General features: G+C 37.1%; 1 protein-coding gene across 1 annotated transcript; it reads left to right on the plus strand.

The window, feature by feature from the left end:
• MCMBP (minichromosome maintenance complex binding protein) lies at positions 1-17,595 on the plus strand. The gene is made up of 16 exons (XM_010564678.1): positions 1-58; positions 813-898; positions 2,613-2,753; positions 3,065-3,106; positions 3,616-3,717; positions 5,145-5,274; positions 6,671-6,822; positions 7,536-7,636; positions 9,494-9,663; positions 10,554-10,677; positions 12,308-12,425; positions 13,098-13,263; positions 15,452-15,585; positions 16,250-16,414; positions 16,819-16,907; positions 17,217-17,595. The coding sequence occupies exons 1-16, from the start codon at positions 1-3 to the stop codon at positions 17,341-17,343; spliced, it is 1,905 nt and encodes a 634-aa protein (XP_010562980.1). The 3' UTR covers positions 17,344-17,595.
• Positions 17,596-18,572: the final 977 nt, after the last annotated feature.

Here is an 18,572-nt window from a genome sequence, read left to right on the forward strand (position 1 = left end):
ATGCCGTGCGTGGCCGACTGGCTCAACAACCCCTTCAGCATCGTGCAGGGCATCTTCGGTGAGCGCGGGCCGGGCGGGGCCGGGATCCTCTCAGCAGCCACCCGGCCGCCGGGGTGGCGGCGGGACGGGGGCTTCCCCTCACGGGGTGGCGGCGGGGCGAGGCCGGGAAGGCCCGGGGGAAGCGGGAAGAGCGGCGAGGGCGAGCGGCCGCTTCCTCCTTCCCCGGCGGGAGCGGGCAAGGAGACGCGTTGCCGAGGCCTCCGAGGGGGTGCGCGGCCCTCGCCGGCGGCTGGGGGTCCTGTCCCGGAGCCGTGCCCGGGCAGCGAGGTCTACCTCGGTTTGGCAGGCCGGTTAGGGGGGGGAAAAAAAGTGAAAACAATACGTATTGGGGGTTTCGGGAAGAATGCGTGCTGGCTGCGTGCGTTACCGATCAGTAGTAATGTTACCAGTGCTGTCAGCTGAAGCTGTTTCTGTGCTAGGCTTGATCTTAACTGAAAGCGTGCTGAAATAAAAATTTCCGCGGTGAACGTAAAGCAGAAAGCGGTACCTCGCCTCCTCCACTTTCTAGCTGGCTGTATTGCAGCGTTTCAGAGCTTTTCCTCACTTCCAAGGGTGGCTGTGTTCTTCTTGGTTTGCCTGGAAGCGTATAAGGTGGGAAGTCAGTGCAATTATAAGGGCATAAAGTAGTCTCAAATGCAGTCATTTGCCCAGAATAGAACTAAATGTTGAAATTGCTTACTGTGTTAGGAGAATGCTGAGTAGAAGTCTGTTACGTGAGGCTAATACGCCTGTAAATGTGTTTTGTTTTGTAGCCCAAAATGTTCCAAACTCTGATTGGGAAAAGAAGGTAACCGAATACTTCAAGGAGAAATTAAAAGAAAATAATGCTACTAACTGGGTGAGATTGTTTTATTCTTTCAGAGTTATGCCTTTCTTAAGTTTCATTCTTTTTACCTTTTAATTATTGCACTGATATGCTTTTGAGAAGTTCTTCCTTTTCGTGTTAAGTACACTTCCAAATTTTAGGCCTAGACTTTATGATGCATTATTTACATTTCAGTTGCTTTAATCTGTGTGTAAAGCAAAAATGTAATATCCTGACCGTAACCAGAAAAGCCAATCCACTCGTCTTCAGTGTACTGTTTTGCCCTGGGCCGCAACTGCTGAATGCTGCCTATTTGTAGTACAATCCAGTAGATGGCAGGAGTTGACAAATACTGTCGTTTTTTAAAGTGCTAATGCCTGCCTTGTCTACTGTGAGTCTGCAGCAAATGTTTGTACACCACAAGTTTCTGAACTGCTTCTCTCATGATCTTTGATGCAATGCTGCAGACTTTGTGTGGGTTGAATAAATAGCTGCTTGGGCTTTCAGGTTTTAGTAAAAAATACTTTCTGCTAGAACTGTGCCTTACTGGGCTGGATCAGGCCTGGTTTTTGCAGTTTAGCAAGGAAGCTATGCTTTAGATGTAAAAATGAAGCATGCACACTTGAGTTCAAAAGCTGATATATTTCTAAAAGGCTGTGGCGAAAATGGCATCATGGAACACTGCTAAGTGGATTAGAAACTTTAAAATCTGTTCTACTTATTGCTAAAAAGCAAGTGAAAATTATTGGGTTTCTTTTTTTTCTTCCTCTGTCAGTGAGAGTATTCTGAAATTAATATTTCAGTGACAGTTTAAATTGAGGTATAAATGGCAAAATTGTGTTAAATTTACAACATTAGAAGGAATTGAAAGCACGTTTTCTTACTCAAGAGAAACATGAGGGAATATATGTTTGTTTGTTAAAATGCCATTTCCTATAGGGCCACATCTGGTTTTTGTTGCATTTTAATGTTGGATGTGTGTTTTTTTCCAACAAAGAGGTTGGTTGTCTTCAAAACCAGAAAACTCTGTTCTTATTGCAAGTCTCATTATTTCAAGTTATACCACATGCCTAGGCATTGATTTTTTTCCTTCTGTTTTTCCATTGTCATGTAAACATATGTGAAAAAGACTCTCCCAATGTGGCCTTGCAAATTAACATACAGCTTTTCCATGGCCTTTTGTTATAAGAAATTGTGCATGCAGTTGGTGTGGTACCACTGGTACATAATACATGGTAAAAGTGTTGTTAAATAGGAATAAGATAAGTAATAAATTCTATTTAATATCTCAGCTGCAATAATTCCCAGTTTAAGAATTACTTTCAAATGATGTACAAGTTTTCATATGGTTTCAATGACTGAAATGCATTTCTTTTATAGTCAAGTAGCAGGATTAAGAAATGAACAGGACTGGTGGCTTAGGAACTGGAAGAATTTGGGAACTGTTACGTGTCTGATAATCGTAACTATTATCTGTAACAGCTATTGCAGAAACTTCTGGTGTTGAGGTATACATACTTTGTTACTGCTTGGATTAGGGCAGGAGATGTACTCAGAAAATATTAAGTATGTTAGGCAATTAATCATATCAACAGCAACAATATGGGGTTTGAGGCAAGTAACTGAACAGTAGGACATACTGGATGATCAGAGAATAAGTTGGTGACAGCTTTTGTGGTGGTGTTGACTTACTTCAGAGCATTTCCTAATATGTACCAGTTGTTTAGAATAATGTCTTTTTTTATAGGTTCCATCACTGAATGATGTTCCCGTACATTACCTAAAACCCAACAGTTTAGTGAAATTTCGCTGCATGGTTCAAGATATGTTTGATCCTGAGTTCTACATGGGAGTATATGAAACAGTTGACCCAAACACAAATGCACGTGTAAGTGAAATACTGATTTATTTTTTTAGTAAATGTTTATAATTTTGTCCATTCTAGTCCTCATATTTCTCTAGTTTCTGAGTTAAACCATGGAGTCTGGGCACTATTTAATAGTAACTGTATGGCTCAAATGGCGTCAGTAATACATCACTTCTTACATTTCTGTTGAGGAATAAAAATCACTAAAATAATGAAAACTTCGGCAGTATGCCTTTGAGGGACTTTTGACTGCAGTGATTTTGGTATGAGTAATTCATATTCAGGATGCTGTCAGAAACAGAATGATTACATTGCCTTTTCCTTCTTGACAGGTTTTGCATTTTGGTAAATACAGAGATGTGGCAGAATGTGGCGTAAGTTAACAAGTTATATGAATTTTGAGATGAAACATTAGGCAGAAAGATGCAGCTTTTAAGCACAGTATAGCTTATTTGGTACTCGCCAATGGATTCCTGGAGACTAATTTTGCATTTTAAGAGCAATCTCAGGTTTGGAAAGCAGAGTATTCTTAGCTGTTCACGGGCATTCTAAGTAAGCAGGCTTCAAGCTGTTTCTGTTGTATTTAAAATTTGTTTTACTTGGGGGGCGGGGAGAGCTGAGAAGCGCTCTTGATCTTGAAACTTTCTGCTATGGAAAACAGTTTACTTTTGGTAGTGCGGTGCAATGAGAATCAAAGCATTATAGATACAGACTGGATTCACTTTTTCATGAGTATTAGGTCTTATATTAAGTATCAAATTAAGTATGTAGTCTTGCATGTTTGTTGTAACTTCTGGCTGAGTAACTGAATCTGTGGGATTAGTTTCAAAAATGAAAACAAACTCTAATCAGATTTTTAACAAAATTTCTTTTGGTATTCTAGCCTCAGCAGGAAATTGATTTGAACTCCTCACAAACAGTCACCTCGGAGAGACAGACTTTCTACTGTGTTCCAGTCCCTGGCGAATCAGCATGGGTGAAAGAAATATCTTTTTTGAGTGAGCTAGTGCTCTGTTATAAAAACAGTGATCACCAACTAATTCATTAGATTTAAGGAGATAAGTTTATTTAAAGATTCTTTTCTTTTGAGTGAATCAGGAGAGGTGGTAGGTATAGAAAAAGTAATAGGGGAAAAACTGGTGGTGTGCTATATGCACAAAGAGGATGCAAATGGATTTAGGAGCATTGCTTTTTGATTTAGTAGGTATTTAGACTAGATTTTCTTGTTTGCTTGGGAGGGTCTTGAAAATTTCTGTTAATTTCTATTTGCAAATGCTTAGAAAAAGAGAAATTTCAATTGAGCCATGGAGATTCCATTGGCATTTTCTGATTAAACCAGGACTCTGTTATATAGCGAGTGTCTCCTACAAGAACCTGTAAAAACACCTGTAGCTGAGCATGTTAAGACAATAATTCCTGGAAAACTGAAGTATTGTGGTTTTAATAGTTTGACCACAGTATGTCATTTTCTCAGTTACTATAGGAAACATTTTGGGGAGAAACAAATCATCTTTAGTTTCTTCTAGTAAATGGAAGTTGAATTATCTGAGTGGAATGGATACAGGATGCTTATTAGGAATTTTATATTCTTTTCTCCTCCAAGGGAGTGGGGGAGAGGTCTAGAAAACCTGAGATATGTTGCACTTTGTAAAAAGATAAGAATTTTATGGTAAATCTATAATTATTCGATATTTCATATTTTGAGTTCAGAATTTAAGAAAACTGCTACTTGTCATTGGCACAGAATGCCAGTGCAATTTTTAAATTAAGCTAACACAATTTTTGCAATAAAATGATTGATAGGAGTTAGTCTTTGAATGAAACTTGCAGCAAAGTACTGCAGCAATGTAAATTTCAAGTGAGACGGACTATTATGAAAATAGCGAACACGATTTCAATCTTTGCGCATCATGCTAAGAAAAGGAAAAGTGTATTAGCTTTTTCAAAATTCATTTACAAGTGTAGTGTTGCTAGTATCTTACAAGTATGTGAACATTTTCTGTGTGTTTAAAGTAATAATAGTAATTATATCAGCAAGTCTTTAAATACTGTTACAATGTCTGTTCTTTAGGGCTGAGATATGGGAGAGAAAAAATTCTTGAGATTTTGAGTTGTACCTGACCGTAAGCATGTTCTCTGGGCAGAAAAAAAAAACTTTTTTAGAGATTGATAGTGGAATAGCACTCAGTGGTTTTTAGTTTCTATTTTCAACAAAGCCAATGACTGCTGTATACTTCTTAAGCCGGTTATTTATATATCTAAAGATATGATGTCTAGATAACAATTTGAATCATTATTTTAATGTTTTGCTCAAAATAGGATAATAGCATTTTGTTTTAAAAGAAAAAAACAACTTGCTTTGCTTGAATTTTCTCAGCTGAGTCTGTGGTTGTCCTTAATCTGCAATTTTACGCATATATTAGTGCAAGCCAAGCTCGAGTTAGTCCTTCAACATCCTATACACCAAGTCGCCACAAGAGGAGCTATGAGGAAGATGAAGATATGGATCTACATCCATCTAAACAGAAAGAGCAACACATGGGTAATAGTCGTTACTGATGAATAGTTATTATATCTTTCTGGAATTTGCAAAAATTTCATTTTTAAAAATTGAAATATTTGCAATTGTTTGAATCGGTCGTGTTGTTGCAGCCTTCATAACTAATCCAGTGGCTTTGTTGAAGTCATCAGTGGTTTAAATTGAAGTAGTGTGGGAGAGCCTACGCATGTATATTGTATGACTTGTTGGTATTACTTTCTAGAGTTAATTCCTAAAATTATTATTTTGTACAGCAGCACTTGTGTATTGTCTTTTTTATGTAACAGCACACAAACAATTTATAGCAGCAGGCTGAAATCTAGGAGTTCTTGTTTAAATTCCCACTCTATTGCAGATTTCACGGTAATCTGGAGAAAATCGTGTAATCATGTCTCTCTCATACTCTGTGTGTGGATCTTACTGTCTAATTTGAAGCCAAACTATGTGTCAATTAGGTGTCACTTTGCTCAAACAGTAGTATACATCTAAAATACATCTTCCAGCCTTACCTTTTTTCTAATATAACTTACTAATCCAACTTCATAAAGGAACCAGATTAATACCAGACACTTGTAGCATCCTGAAGAAAGCTATTAAACCTTTTAAGAGGATGGTATTTCAAACACTAGCAGTGTTCAGATGGCGTGCAGTTCTTACTTATGTTGTAATCAGTCCGTGAACTACTTGTTTTGATGCTCATCTGTGGAGATGCCACTTAAACTGGCATGGGGGTTTTCTTGGAGATTTTGGCAAGTCTTCTTTTGAACAAGAGAAAGTGGTTAGCTTAAAATTGTCAGTCCTGTTAAAGAAAAAAAAACCTGTAGAAGCTCTTGCTTGCTTTTGTTCGGTGTTCTATGTCTATCGTGTTCATTAGCTGAATTCAGGTTTTTTCTTTTTTATTCTTATCAGTTTGCAAGATAGTTTAGACTGTTTTGTCTTTATACTCAGACCAATCAATTGTAGAAAAGATTTTTATAGCTTTATTACTGCTGAAAATCTACAGAGATTTTTAATGTAAACTGTTCGTTGATGCATACTCTCACCTTTAAGAACTATCTAGTTTCTTAAAATGAGGTGCAGAAAAATATTACCTTTGCAGTCCTATGGAATTTAGAAAAAAATTTTAAGCATTACATTTTGAAAATCAGATTTCTGGCCATGTTTGGGTTTCTAAGACGCATAGATCTTTACCGTTACTCTCACTCACACTTAACTTGATAATATAAAATATGCATTTGTGAGATTTTTCTATTCTGTTTAAGAGTATCTTCTGTCAAATACATTGCATTATTAAATATTTTTGTCTTGTTAAATTAGCTTAATTCTGTGTTGCTCACTGAAGAAAGTTGTTCACTTTTGCATTTCTGTTTAAAGAGCCTACGAATCCTGTATTTTTCAGGCAGTGGAGGTGATATCCATGGATGTGTGGAGCCAAAGAGATTAGAAACAGAAGCTTCTGCAGGTCATCATCTCATTTCTCCCAACTGCTCCCCTCCACTTGACTTAAATTTTCCATTGCCAGGAGAGAAGGGACCAGCATGTCTTGTAAAGGTAACAAAAGTGGAGAGATGATGAGCATGGCTGTGGTCTCAGTGAGGCAGTCAGAATCTGAAGTTAGAATGTAAGTAGTTAGTCTTGCATGGTTTGTAGGCACAGCAATTGTTTCTCAGGCCCAGAATTTTGTTTCTACAGATAATTACATCGTTTCTCTTCATGAGTGCTGTATTTGAATTGCTGAAATCCTTCAACAGCATTTATTAGAGCTTGCACCTTCTCACTACACTTAAAAAAACTCCATTACTAGGTGCTTGAGCATGTAGCTGGTATCGACTCTTGGTATTTTGCTTTTAGGGTTTGTCCTCTAAAGGAAAAAAGTTGTGATGGAACAAGCCAACGTTTTTGTATTATATTTGAAATAGTCTTTGATTCACTAGTATGCTATATTGACTCTGAAACTTCCAACACAAAATTTCTATGCTGTTACTGCATTGAATGCTCTCTTATTCAGCAAATCTTGAAATCAGATTAGAATACAATTGTTTACATTTGTGTAGCAAAAGAATGCCAATAGGAAAAAGCATGCAATCATAGAAACTGATTTCTCCAATCTAAGCTTACTGACACTGAGGACTAGGAGAGACCTCTTCACACAAACTGTTCTCAGTCTACAGTTGAGTCTCCTGAGATTTTTTTCCTTTTGTCTCTGTGCAGTCCTGCACCTGGCCCATCTGCCTCCGTATTTTATTATTTTCTCTTTGTGGCAGGTCTATGAGAGCTGGGATAGCTTCAAAGTCAATGACGTTCTGGAGGTATACGGGATTTTGTCTGTGGATCCAGTGCTGAGCATAGTAAACAATGAAGAGAGGTAAGGCTCCCCCGATGTGTGGTCCTGCGATGAAGGAAATCTTTATTTCAATGAGCAAAATATTTTGGCTGTCCCCTTAATACAGACAGGGAAATATGTAAATACATAACAATTATGCTTAGGAGGTGAATTTTGTTGCTTAAAAAAAGCTTGATATGGAAAGTGTTAGATCTACCATCCTGTAAACTGAAGTCTGTTGTACTCTGGTACGTCCATACCCTTGGATACACAATGCATCTGTTTTTAGGTCGTTGAACAGTCGATAAAGCAGAAAGTGCTTCTATAGCTAAATGTTTTATACTCTTTCATGCCTATTAAACTTTCAATGAATGAGTCAATAGTGCACAAAGCTTTCAAATAAGCTTTAAAATTATAAAATGTCCTTTTGAAATAATTTCTAAGTCCATGAAAGTTGTTACCATAAACAGTTCTGAAGAATATAAAAAAAAAAAGTTTGCATGTCTGCATGGAGAGTGGAAGTGACCAAGATGAGTAAAAATAGGGTTGATTTTTTTCATTAGTTAAAGTGTATCATCACGTTATACCGCTGATAGAAATTTCCCATTTCACTTGCTGTTCTGCAGTTAGTTGCCTGACAAAATACAAACTGATTTAGGAGGATGCAAGAAGTCAATTTTTAAAATAAAACTGTTGACCAATCTAACATATGTACTACTGATGTCTTGAACCATTGCGCTTTACATTATTTGTTGGCGATTTTGTTTATCTTTCTGATAAATACAATAACAAGAGTGCAGTGCAAATCCTTTATAGTGCCAGCTTCTTAAAAGTTAACTCAGCCTGGTCAGCTGCTTTTGGTTATCATCTGTCCGACAGCTAATCCCAGAGTGACAGCTCAGTTGGTCAGTCATAGGTTGTTGGGTTTTTTCCTGCACGTCATTCTATCGCAAATAGATAAAATGGTGGCATTTAGCAATGTTTTGAATGCAAACAAAAGAAATTTCTTTTAATGGAAAGAGTGGATAGTCTGTTGGTGGACTGCTTTCAGCTTTTAAAACTGGTACAAGTTGATTAAATTTGTACTAAACTTCATTATTATTTGATATAGTCACTTAAGGGATTTTAGTTTCTACATAACAAATTAAAACCACCTGGAAGGAATTTTGTAAGGCATCATCAGGGAGAGCAAAGCTTGTGTATCTGAACTCTTAAATTTAGAGGTAATACCTTCAAGTTTGAGCTGAGGTACCTTAGGATTTATTTACTAATAATTTTTTTTACTCAGCCAGTGATATAGCTGTTATGTGACTGTTTAGACGATCGTGTTGTCAGGCTCTGGAACCTGGTGGAATATGAAAATCCCACATGTGCATACACAGACAAATGTAATAAATCATTACCTTATTTTCTTAAAAGTTACTGTTTAGGCTTCATTCAGTACATGCTGGACAGAACAGTGTGTAACATTTTATTTGAAGCTACATCTTATTAAATGGTGCAGCAAATAATAAATGTGGGTTTGTGGTTTTGTTTGGGGTGTTTGGGTTTTGGTTTGGGGGGGTTTTGGGGTCTTTTTTTTTTTTTTTTTTTTTTTTTTTTTTTTCTTTCCAGAAAAGTAAGATAGATTATATTATTTTCAGAAAATAATAAAAAATTTTTGGTCAAGCATGCTTTGGCATTTTGATATCATTATATAATTGTGATTCAGTATTTATGGTGTTTATAAAAATCATAAAGAAGGTAGTTTGAATATGGGAGGAGTTACCATGAGCTGGAAGCGGATGTTGTTTGTTCCGATGTGCTCTTTTCTTGGCCTGGTTTTGGCTGCTCTTAGTCAGATGGAGAGAAATTTGTGTGGAATGTTTCTAAGTCCAGTTGTGCTGTGCCCTTTCCTAGGGACAGCTCAGCCCTTGATCCTATGGAGTGTATGGACACGGCAGAAGAACAGAGAGTACACAGTCCTCCAGCCTCATTAGTCCCCAGAATCCATGTGATTTTGGCACAGAAATTACAACACATTAACCCATTGCTGCCTGCCTGCCTTAATGAAGAGGAGAGTAAAACCTGTGAGTATCTGAACTTGGCACCTCTCTGTGTAGCTGTAAATGTGCGGTTTCCTAGTGTATCTGAACAAATAGTTCTTTGCTCAGAGGCAAATGCATCGATGGCAGGGTTTGAATTTAAATCTTGTTAAGTGGAGGAACCATTCAACACTACAGAACTGGACAAGATGCAAGTGTTTGTGTTTATGTGGTGCTTAACATCTTTATTTTTCCTAAATAAATGTGATTGATATGAACTTGATTTTGCATTCTACGTGCCCAAGGATTTTACCAAGTTTTTCAGCCATAAGATTTTATTTGTTTTCAAATGGAGTAGCGAATTGCTGGAAAATTAGGTTTGCAATTTAGTATAACAGTGAAAATAAGAAACATACCGACAACATAAAGAATCATAATACTGTGAAGAAAATGAGGCAATTCTGGTTTTAAGTGACTATGCTATTCCTTGTGGCCTATTTGACTGTTATTTTTTTTGTCATTGAGTTATTGCATGCAAACCTCTAATTGGTATTTATCATTTTCTTCCTTGTGTGCCTTCTATTGGTTGTCCTGAGCTGTGCTATGTGTAAAGGGGTTTTTTCTGCCTTTAATATAGTATGGATAGGCTATCGGTTTTAGAAATTTAGCTCCAAACTTTACAGCCTTCTGCAAATGCATTGCACAATATCTAATTAAAAAAAAGAAAGCATTTCCAAGGAAATGTTGAGTGACTCAGGTTATCCAAAGCCAGTAATTGCTCAGCTGGAAAACCAATGAATGTTTATTTTTCCTAGACTGCTGTGGAGTAACCATTTTTCTTCATCAAACTGTAATGGAAAGTAAAATTTATATAGGGGAAGAGGGTGAGGAATAGCACGTTTTCTGACATTTGTTGTCTTCTGCTCTTTTATCAGTTGTTTCTAATTTCATGTCTGAGCTGTCACCAGTGAGAGCAGAGTTGCTTGGGTTCCTCACCCACGCGCTCTTGGGAGACAGTTTGGCTGCTGAATACCTTATATTGCATCTCATCTCTACAGTGTAAGTATTTAGATGTTTGCTGAGAATTTATATATTTACCTTTTAAAAGAAATCTCCTTTTATGGGGTTCTACACCACTCTGCAAATAAATGGCAGAAATAGCTTAAGTACTTATTCCAGTAGTACTTTGTCCAGCTAGAGTTGTCCTGTCATAATAGACACAGTAAACAGATTTCATTGTGAAATAACAGTAAGTTTTGTTAAAAGGCCAGTTTTATGGCAGTGTATCCTCTCAGTGTTCTTTGAGAGCTGGTCAAAATCTCCAGGATACACTTTTAAACAGAGGTATGGAAACATGTTTTTATCTCTAGCTTCTTTTATTGAATAGGACACGCAGTTGACTTCTTAAAGACGGCATTTACTAACTGCAGTAATTATTCTTTAGGTATTAAAAGATACTGAAAGGTACATTCTGGGAATTTGTTTAATTAAATGTAGACGTATGTTTAATGGTAAGTTCAAGTGACTCCCATTTAGCACGTGATAGAAATATACACCTGAGCTGATGCTGTAGCTGAATGTGCATCCATTGTGATCTATCTTTGTGGCTGATTAAAGTGGATTTGCTTAATGTTCTCTTACATTGGTTTAAACTGTCACTGAATGAAAGAGCAGCATCCTATGACTCATTAAAATTTCAGGTGTGAAACTTCAGACTATGTTTTGATTTGATTAAGTATAGTTGTCAGGCTCAAATTTAATTTTACTCTTTCTTCAAAATGAAAATGGATTCCATTTTCTAAAAAAAAAAAAAAAGTAATAATTTCTTAGTAAATAAACTACTTGTTTTATGGTTTTCAAAAATTCCATTCTGCTACAAAGTGAATAGTACAGCACATATTGTTAAACAGAAGTGTTTACAGAGCTGTAATTGGATTCAGCATGTTACCTTTCTCATACCTGCAACTGATGTGTAAAAAGCCATAAGAGTTTTCTCAGCCTCAGCGAGAGAGGTGGTATCAAGATAGATCCAACCATAATGCCGTGGCAGCATAATTATGAGCTGAAAAGATTTATGGTGGGTTTATGTTTACAGTCTGCCCTGAACCCTTGTCCTCATATAAATATAAGTACTTCAGTATGCGTTGTTTTTTTTTATTCTGTGCACACTTCGTTCTTTCTAGTGGGACTGTGAATGCTCTAACACTTAGACTAGAATGTGTTTTCTCTCTTAGCTGATATCACAAAAAAGTTGAAATTTGTCAAGAATGGGGAGAAGATATACAGTAAGAAGAGGGAGAGGAAAGCTGAGGGCAGGTAAAGGAAATGAACAAGCATGATAAGCAGGGAAATTGAGATTGGGCAACAAGAAAGGAAAAGGATGAAGTGTGTTCACTGAGTAACAATAGAGCACAAGGAGAACAGAACGCCTGGAAGGGACATTGCAGGATCTCAAGCACTATAAATGTACTGCTTTTGTGCAATCCTGCAAAGCCTTCCCAAGCAACCTTCAGCCTAACTTAGCTCCTTGGACACTGGAGAAGGAAAAAAAGGTGGCTATTATTTCTGTATGTATTAGTATTAAAATCCTGCTAGCTATCACAGATACTGCACAACACTCAAACTGATTGATACCTGTATTCACCATGTTAATCAGACGCTTGCCTAACCTGTGTTATTTTTGGTTTAGTTATGCAAGACGAGATGTGCTTCCTCTGGGAAAATTCACAGTCAACTTGAGTGGATGTCCAAGAAATAGCATCTTCACAGAGCACATATACCGCATTATCCAGCAGCTTGTTCCAGCAGTAAGAATAATGGCATTATAGTGCTTTAATGTTTCTGATGGTAGATGTTGGACTAATTGTTCCAACCAGATAAAGAATATTTTAGTTCAAGGCAGGCTTCTTAAACAGAGGCTCCTGCTATCCATGTGGAGGGCAGATAAAAATGGAGATATGGCTTGCCTGTGAGTTGAAGTCTTTATTTACCTAGTCATCTAGGATGAATATGGAATAAAATCATATCCTCATAGGTATTAAACTGACAGACAGATGCTGCATACTTTTTGTCTTTCTGGATTGATACATTTAGACATTTAGGTCATTTAATTATCATGTCATTACTGTTTATCCCCAAGTTTGTGGATACTGTTCTGCGGAACATTCATAGTCATTCAGTTTGGGGTCATAATAATTATACTGCTGCAATAAATCATTTATTGTTGTTTTACTCATCCTAGATGTGCAGAACAGATGTTAGAGTTCTTAACAGCATTACTTTCCTTTGGGAAATTATTATTTTTTCTAAAGTATTTAGCATTTGGACATTTGGGTTAAAGTGTATTCTATACTGTAGTAACAAGTACTGTTTTACTTACTATGGAGGTTCATGGTTATAGCTCTTGCTAAAGGAGGCAGTAGTTACTGGGGAAGCTGGAGGCGAGGAAATACGCTGATGAGTTTCTTTTCTTGTTGCAGTCCTATCGCCTACAAATGACCATTGAAAACATGAACCATTCACGATTTATCCCACATAAAGACTATGCAGCTAATCGCTTAGTCAGTGGAGTATTGCAGCTTGCCAGCAACACTTCCCTTGTAGTAGATGAGACTCAGCTTGAACAAGGACAGCTTGACACAACAGGTAGACGTTTTCTGTTGGTTTGTGGGTTTTTTTTAAATCTCATCAGGAAGGTTAAAAGTTGATATATTTTAAGACAGTGATGCTAATTGTGTCCCAGTGATAATTTTGTATTACAAAACTGTTTGTGGTTTCCATATCCTATTTCATTGCTTGAACTAGCTTCCTGCTAGTCTGCAGCTTTCTCAGATGTCTTCAGGCTTGATCTCTTGGGGTTTTTTTTCCCTATTTTACTTTTTGGAAGTTCTGGTATTTTGCTCAGAAATGCTTGTATTGTCAAAATCTCTATCCCAGACCACAGATGACCAATGATGAAACAAGGTGGTTCCTTGTTTAGTATAGCTTTGTTGCATTGTAGAGAACTCTGGACAGTGTCTGTGTCACTTAGTGGAAAAGGCCACTAATTCGAATAATTCTTTAGACCAAAATACCTCTGATTCATTGGAATGGCCTTTCAGTTTCCTGTGATAATGAATGAAGAAGTGGAGGAAGCATATGCTGCTGCCTTATGCTTTATACTTTTCCTGTATATATGGAAACCATCCCTGAAAACTGGAGATAAAAAAGGGTATTACTGTAGGGAACACAGAATGATGATTCTGTCTTGTAAGCTGATGTAGCGCTGTGTAGTATGCTTTCCACAGCTTTAGACAATTTAATTATAACCTACATAAAAGAGGTGAGTTGCAGTACCTATTAAAAGTTCAGTAACTGGAGAATGCATAGTACGGATATCTGTGGTGATTTCAAGGAAAGAATAGGAAATCACTGGAAGTGACTTTATTTTAAAATAAAAATGCTATCTTGAGAAACCTGCTAGACTGTGTGATGCTATAAGCCTATTGGCTCTCCCTAATGAGTATCAGTACTCTGTCCCATTCAAGCATTTAGTCTGGCAGAGCTAGTGAGGTTCAGATTTCAGGTTGATTCTATTTAGAAACATAATCTGTTGATGGTTTGTTTTTTTTTAATTACTGCTGTGAAAAGTTGTTCATTGAAATTATTCTCTTGAGTCTTCTGTATTTTTTTCTTACTCTGCTTTAGTAAAGTTACAAAAGTTTACTAAAGAAAATAGTAAAACTAGTAGAAATCTTTGCCTTGTCTGTTTCAAAAAAAAAAAAAAAGTCCAAACATGAAAATCCAATTTACAGAAAAATCTTGCTGTGCTGGTTTATAGGTTTTCTAAAATGTTTGTCCTTAATGTCTAAAAAAACTTCAACGTTTAATGAAAAGTAATATTTTAAGTATTAAAAGTTGCAGATAAAAAAGGATTGTTAATTTTATTTCATTTCTGTTGGTGCGAAGTTGTTCTCTACTGAATTTAGAGTAAAAAAGTAAGGATTTTTAATTTCTTGTAACAATGTTGGGAACAAACTTATTCTTCTCTAGGACTAAATTATCTTCAGATCTAGTAGTTGGTTTGGAATTCTTGGAAGTTACAGCTTAGAGATTTCAAATGGGTAAATGTCCCAGAAGTAAACCATAGTATTAAATTTGCCTTTATTTACTAACTTCACCTTTATTTAAAGTGTAGTAAAATAACACTAATTCATTAAAGGCAAAAACATAACAGTAGATGTGTCATTTGATGCAGTAACACTGCTGAAGAGAAATTCAAATTGTTGGGTACGTGTCGGTATTTCAAAGGGAGAATTCCAAGATTTAACCAGTTAATTTGTCAGTCTTAACTTTCTAGATTTTAAATAACTTAGTTCCAGGTAAGGCAAGTGACTTCTATAAAAATAATACTGTTATTCAGCAGTTCTGGTCTTGCTAGCCTATCTAATGTGTTCTCTATCCAGCAAGACTTCCCCTCCCGCCCCCTCCTTAAACTGTTAAGGAGGGAAATTACACTTTCTGCCAGATAATTGGTAGTGTTTTGTCATCTTTTGAGGAGAGATTAATTTCCTCTGTAAATAGTTATTTGGCTTTGTAGGACCGATGAAAACATTAGTTATTAACACATACACTAGGCCAGATAAAATTTAGTCCTGAAATCCTTCGAGAATTCTTAATTTTGGTCTTAAGAAATGCTTGTGTCTATCTGGAAGACATAGCAGACACAAGAAGCAACAGGATGCTTGCTAGAATTTTTCTATCAGGTGCTCATTAAAAACAAATTGGAAAAAAAAAATTAGGTCTGACATTTGTTTAGGTCCAGTTGTCAGAGAATTTGTTCTTGCTTTTCTAGGTGTACATAATGTGACAGCACTGGGTAATCTGATAACTTGGCAGAAGGTGGATTATGACTTCAATTACCACCAGATGGAATTCCCATGCAATATTAATGTTCTTATCACTTCAGAGGGCCGATCACTCCTACCGGTATGGCACGGTCTTCCTGAATTTGGGGAGTAACTAGAGTTGGTAGCTACTTACTTAGAGCATGCCATTCCAGAGACAAGTGGAGACAGGAAAACTGTCTTGTGACCAGGGGTGGGTATGATACTAGCATTAGTTACTGCCTTCTCACTCGTGGCTGCAGCCAAGCCAAAAACCTGTTCATAGGAGAACCAAGAGCTTGACCTTCCCTCCTCCTTGGCTGAATAGTATTGCGATGGCAAGGCAGTGACTGAAGTTATTAACGGAGACCCCAGTAATGGGTAAAGCCTGCAGATAGATACACCACTGCTCTCAAAGCCTTTTTCTAGTACAGTAGGTTCTGGGGTGGTGGGCATGTGAAAAAAGAGCAACAGATCTGGCATTAACCTGAGAAACTGAGTAGCCTAAGCTTACAAATACGTTATCTCTTGCATTCCAGCTTCCCATGAACTGAGCATTTGCTCTCTTGCTTCCAAGTGAAACTGGCTCCTGCTTGAATAAGGACTTCACACTGGTTTTCAAAAAGGGAACTGTTAAATATTTAAAGAATTGTCTTACTTACTTAGTTCTGGGAAATAGTGACTTCTGTTGCTTTAGAGGTGAAATTAGTCTTGGAATAGAAAAAAACAGAATGTGGAAAGAGATGATATGTAATTTTATTTTTCAGTCAGATTGCCAAGTCCACTTACAACCACAGATAATTCCACCAAACATGGAAGAGTATATGAACAGCCTCCTAACAGCAGTGCTCCCTTCTGTGTTGAACAAATTCCGAATTTATCTAAGTTTATTGAGGCTGCTGGACTATAGTATATCTGATGAAGTGACCAAGGTATGGAAGACTTCACTAACGTGTTTTCAACTGTATGTTCAGATAGAGAGCACCTTAACAGAAAGCTGCTGTACTTTCCCATTGCTCTGTCAGTGATTCTCCTTGAAGTTTTCTAAAAACCAAACAAAAGCATTTTCTTGTCCTGGACGTGCCTTCAAGGATTTGTACTCAAGTATTTCAGTATATACTTTGCATGTACCCTGCTTTCTAAAACTCATTTTGAAAACTAATTTTTTCAAAGATGAGAAGTAGCCTATTTTTACTCAAGCTTGCTTCCTGACAGCAATGATTTGAAAGGTTTCTCCTGTAATCTAAGGGTAGTTATGGTGCTTAGCTCCTTAAAAGCTTATCTCATAGTGAATATTCTTTTTTTACTGCTTAATTACATGCCGTATTGTGTATAGGCAGTAGAAGAAGACTTTGTAGAAATGCGCAAGAATGACCCTGAGAGCATAACAGCTGATGATCTGCACAGAACTCTGCTTGTAGCAAGGTGGGTAGCACCATTTGTCACACCTGAAGCCTTCCTGGCACTCTGGTAACAAATTAAGTCAATGCTCATAGTCTGCAGTCTGACTGTAGTCGCATGAGGCTGGCTAGCAATCACAAGATGGAGTCTCCTCTGCCTTTGTTCCTTCTGTCACAGATTCTTAGTTAGGCAAAGTATTTCCTCCCCCCCTTTCTTCCCATGCTTTCTAGTTCATAGGATACTGCAAGAAAACTGCTTTTGTACTGTATTAGCTTATCATCAAACCTGACACGTGAACGAGCTCTTGTTCAATTGCTTTTTCTGTTCATCCAGGTTCCTGTCTCTCAGTGCGGGGCAGACAACGCTGTCAAGAGAGAGGTGGCTGAGAGCAAAACAGCTGGAGGCATTACGTAAAGCCAGACTTCAGCAGCAAAAATGTGTTAATGGGAATGAACTTTAATATTTTGTGGATGTTGCTATGAAAATTTGTCTAATCCTAGGTGGAACCCATACTAAGATTGGAATATTGTTTATACCAGTTTTTGTAGATAATTTATACCAAAAAGTTATGGATATTTACCCTTGCAGTCTGAACACACTTAACTCTGTTCAGCCAGTTAAACATATTTTATGAAATTTTTTTGGAGCCTGTTTTGTAATTGAAAATTGGTAACAATGAGCAAATTGTTTGATATTAAACTTTAATACTGAAGTTGTGTAAACTTATTTCCTTTAATAATAGGAAAATGTAACCCAGAAGCCCTTCATACACAGCAGTGGTAGGCTCTATTCTGGAATAAGTTTGTGCTATCATTCTTGAATGGCTGAACTCTGAGGACTAGAGCTTTCAGCTAGGCAGCAGCTGCAAGGAGCATTGACTTCAGTATCTAGAACTGTATACTGTTGTTCCCATGAGCTAAGGCAGCACAATAGTTATTACAGTGTGGTATAAAGAAGTGATTTGATCTTGGCCATGACAAGGTTCCAGTATGAAACACATCCTTATTGTACTTAGAGGAGACCATGACTAACTTCTCAAATGTCTCTGAGCTTTAATCTGGCACAGCTGGTTTTTTTTGGGGGGGGGAGGCAGCATTAACTGGAGAATTGGTGATACTCACATACTTATCCAAAACATCTTACCTTCTGCATTATCAGTACTGCAGTGTGTTGAAATTGTTTGAATAATATCAATTAAGCATTAAGAATGGTCTCTATATATCTTATACTGTACAGTTTGAGCTTGTTTTCAGAGGACATACTGCCCCTAATATGACTCACAGAACTCGTTTAAACCACCCTTGTTAAATAGATAGTGAAACATTAAACCAGTTGGAGTAATCCAGACAGACAATATAGAAGTAGGGCTGTCCTTGTGGAACCAGCATGCAAGAGTCAGTGATAGAGCTAATTCTAGATTTTGCTTCAATTAATCCTTTTCTGACCCCCAAAAAAGGCTTCTGCTAAATTTACGTTAAGCTGATAGCCACCTTTACTTTATGGGAAAGCACTATTGAGATTATGTGAACAGGAACCCCCTTTTTTACTGGACTTGTTCCTATTCTAAGCATGTCAGTCATTGTTTTTTGCTGCAACAGCAGATCTGAAACTGTCCTTTTCACCTCTGCACACTAATAATAATTTGAGTGTTTTTATGATAAACACTTTTCCTGTATCTTAAACTTGAGC

This window comes from Haliaeetus leucocephalus, unplaced genomic scaffold, assembly GCF_000737465.1.
Source record: "Haliaeetus leucocephalus isolate CR32 unplaced genomic scaffold, Haliaeetus_leucocephalus-4.0 Scaffold184, whole genome shotgun sequence".
Classification (NCBI taxonomy): domain Eukaryota; kingdom Metazoa; phylum Chordata; class Aves; order Accipitriformes; family Accipitridae; genus Haliaeetus; species Haliaeetus leucocephalus.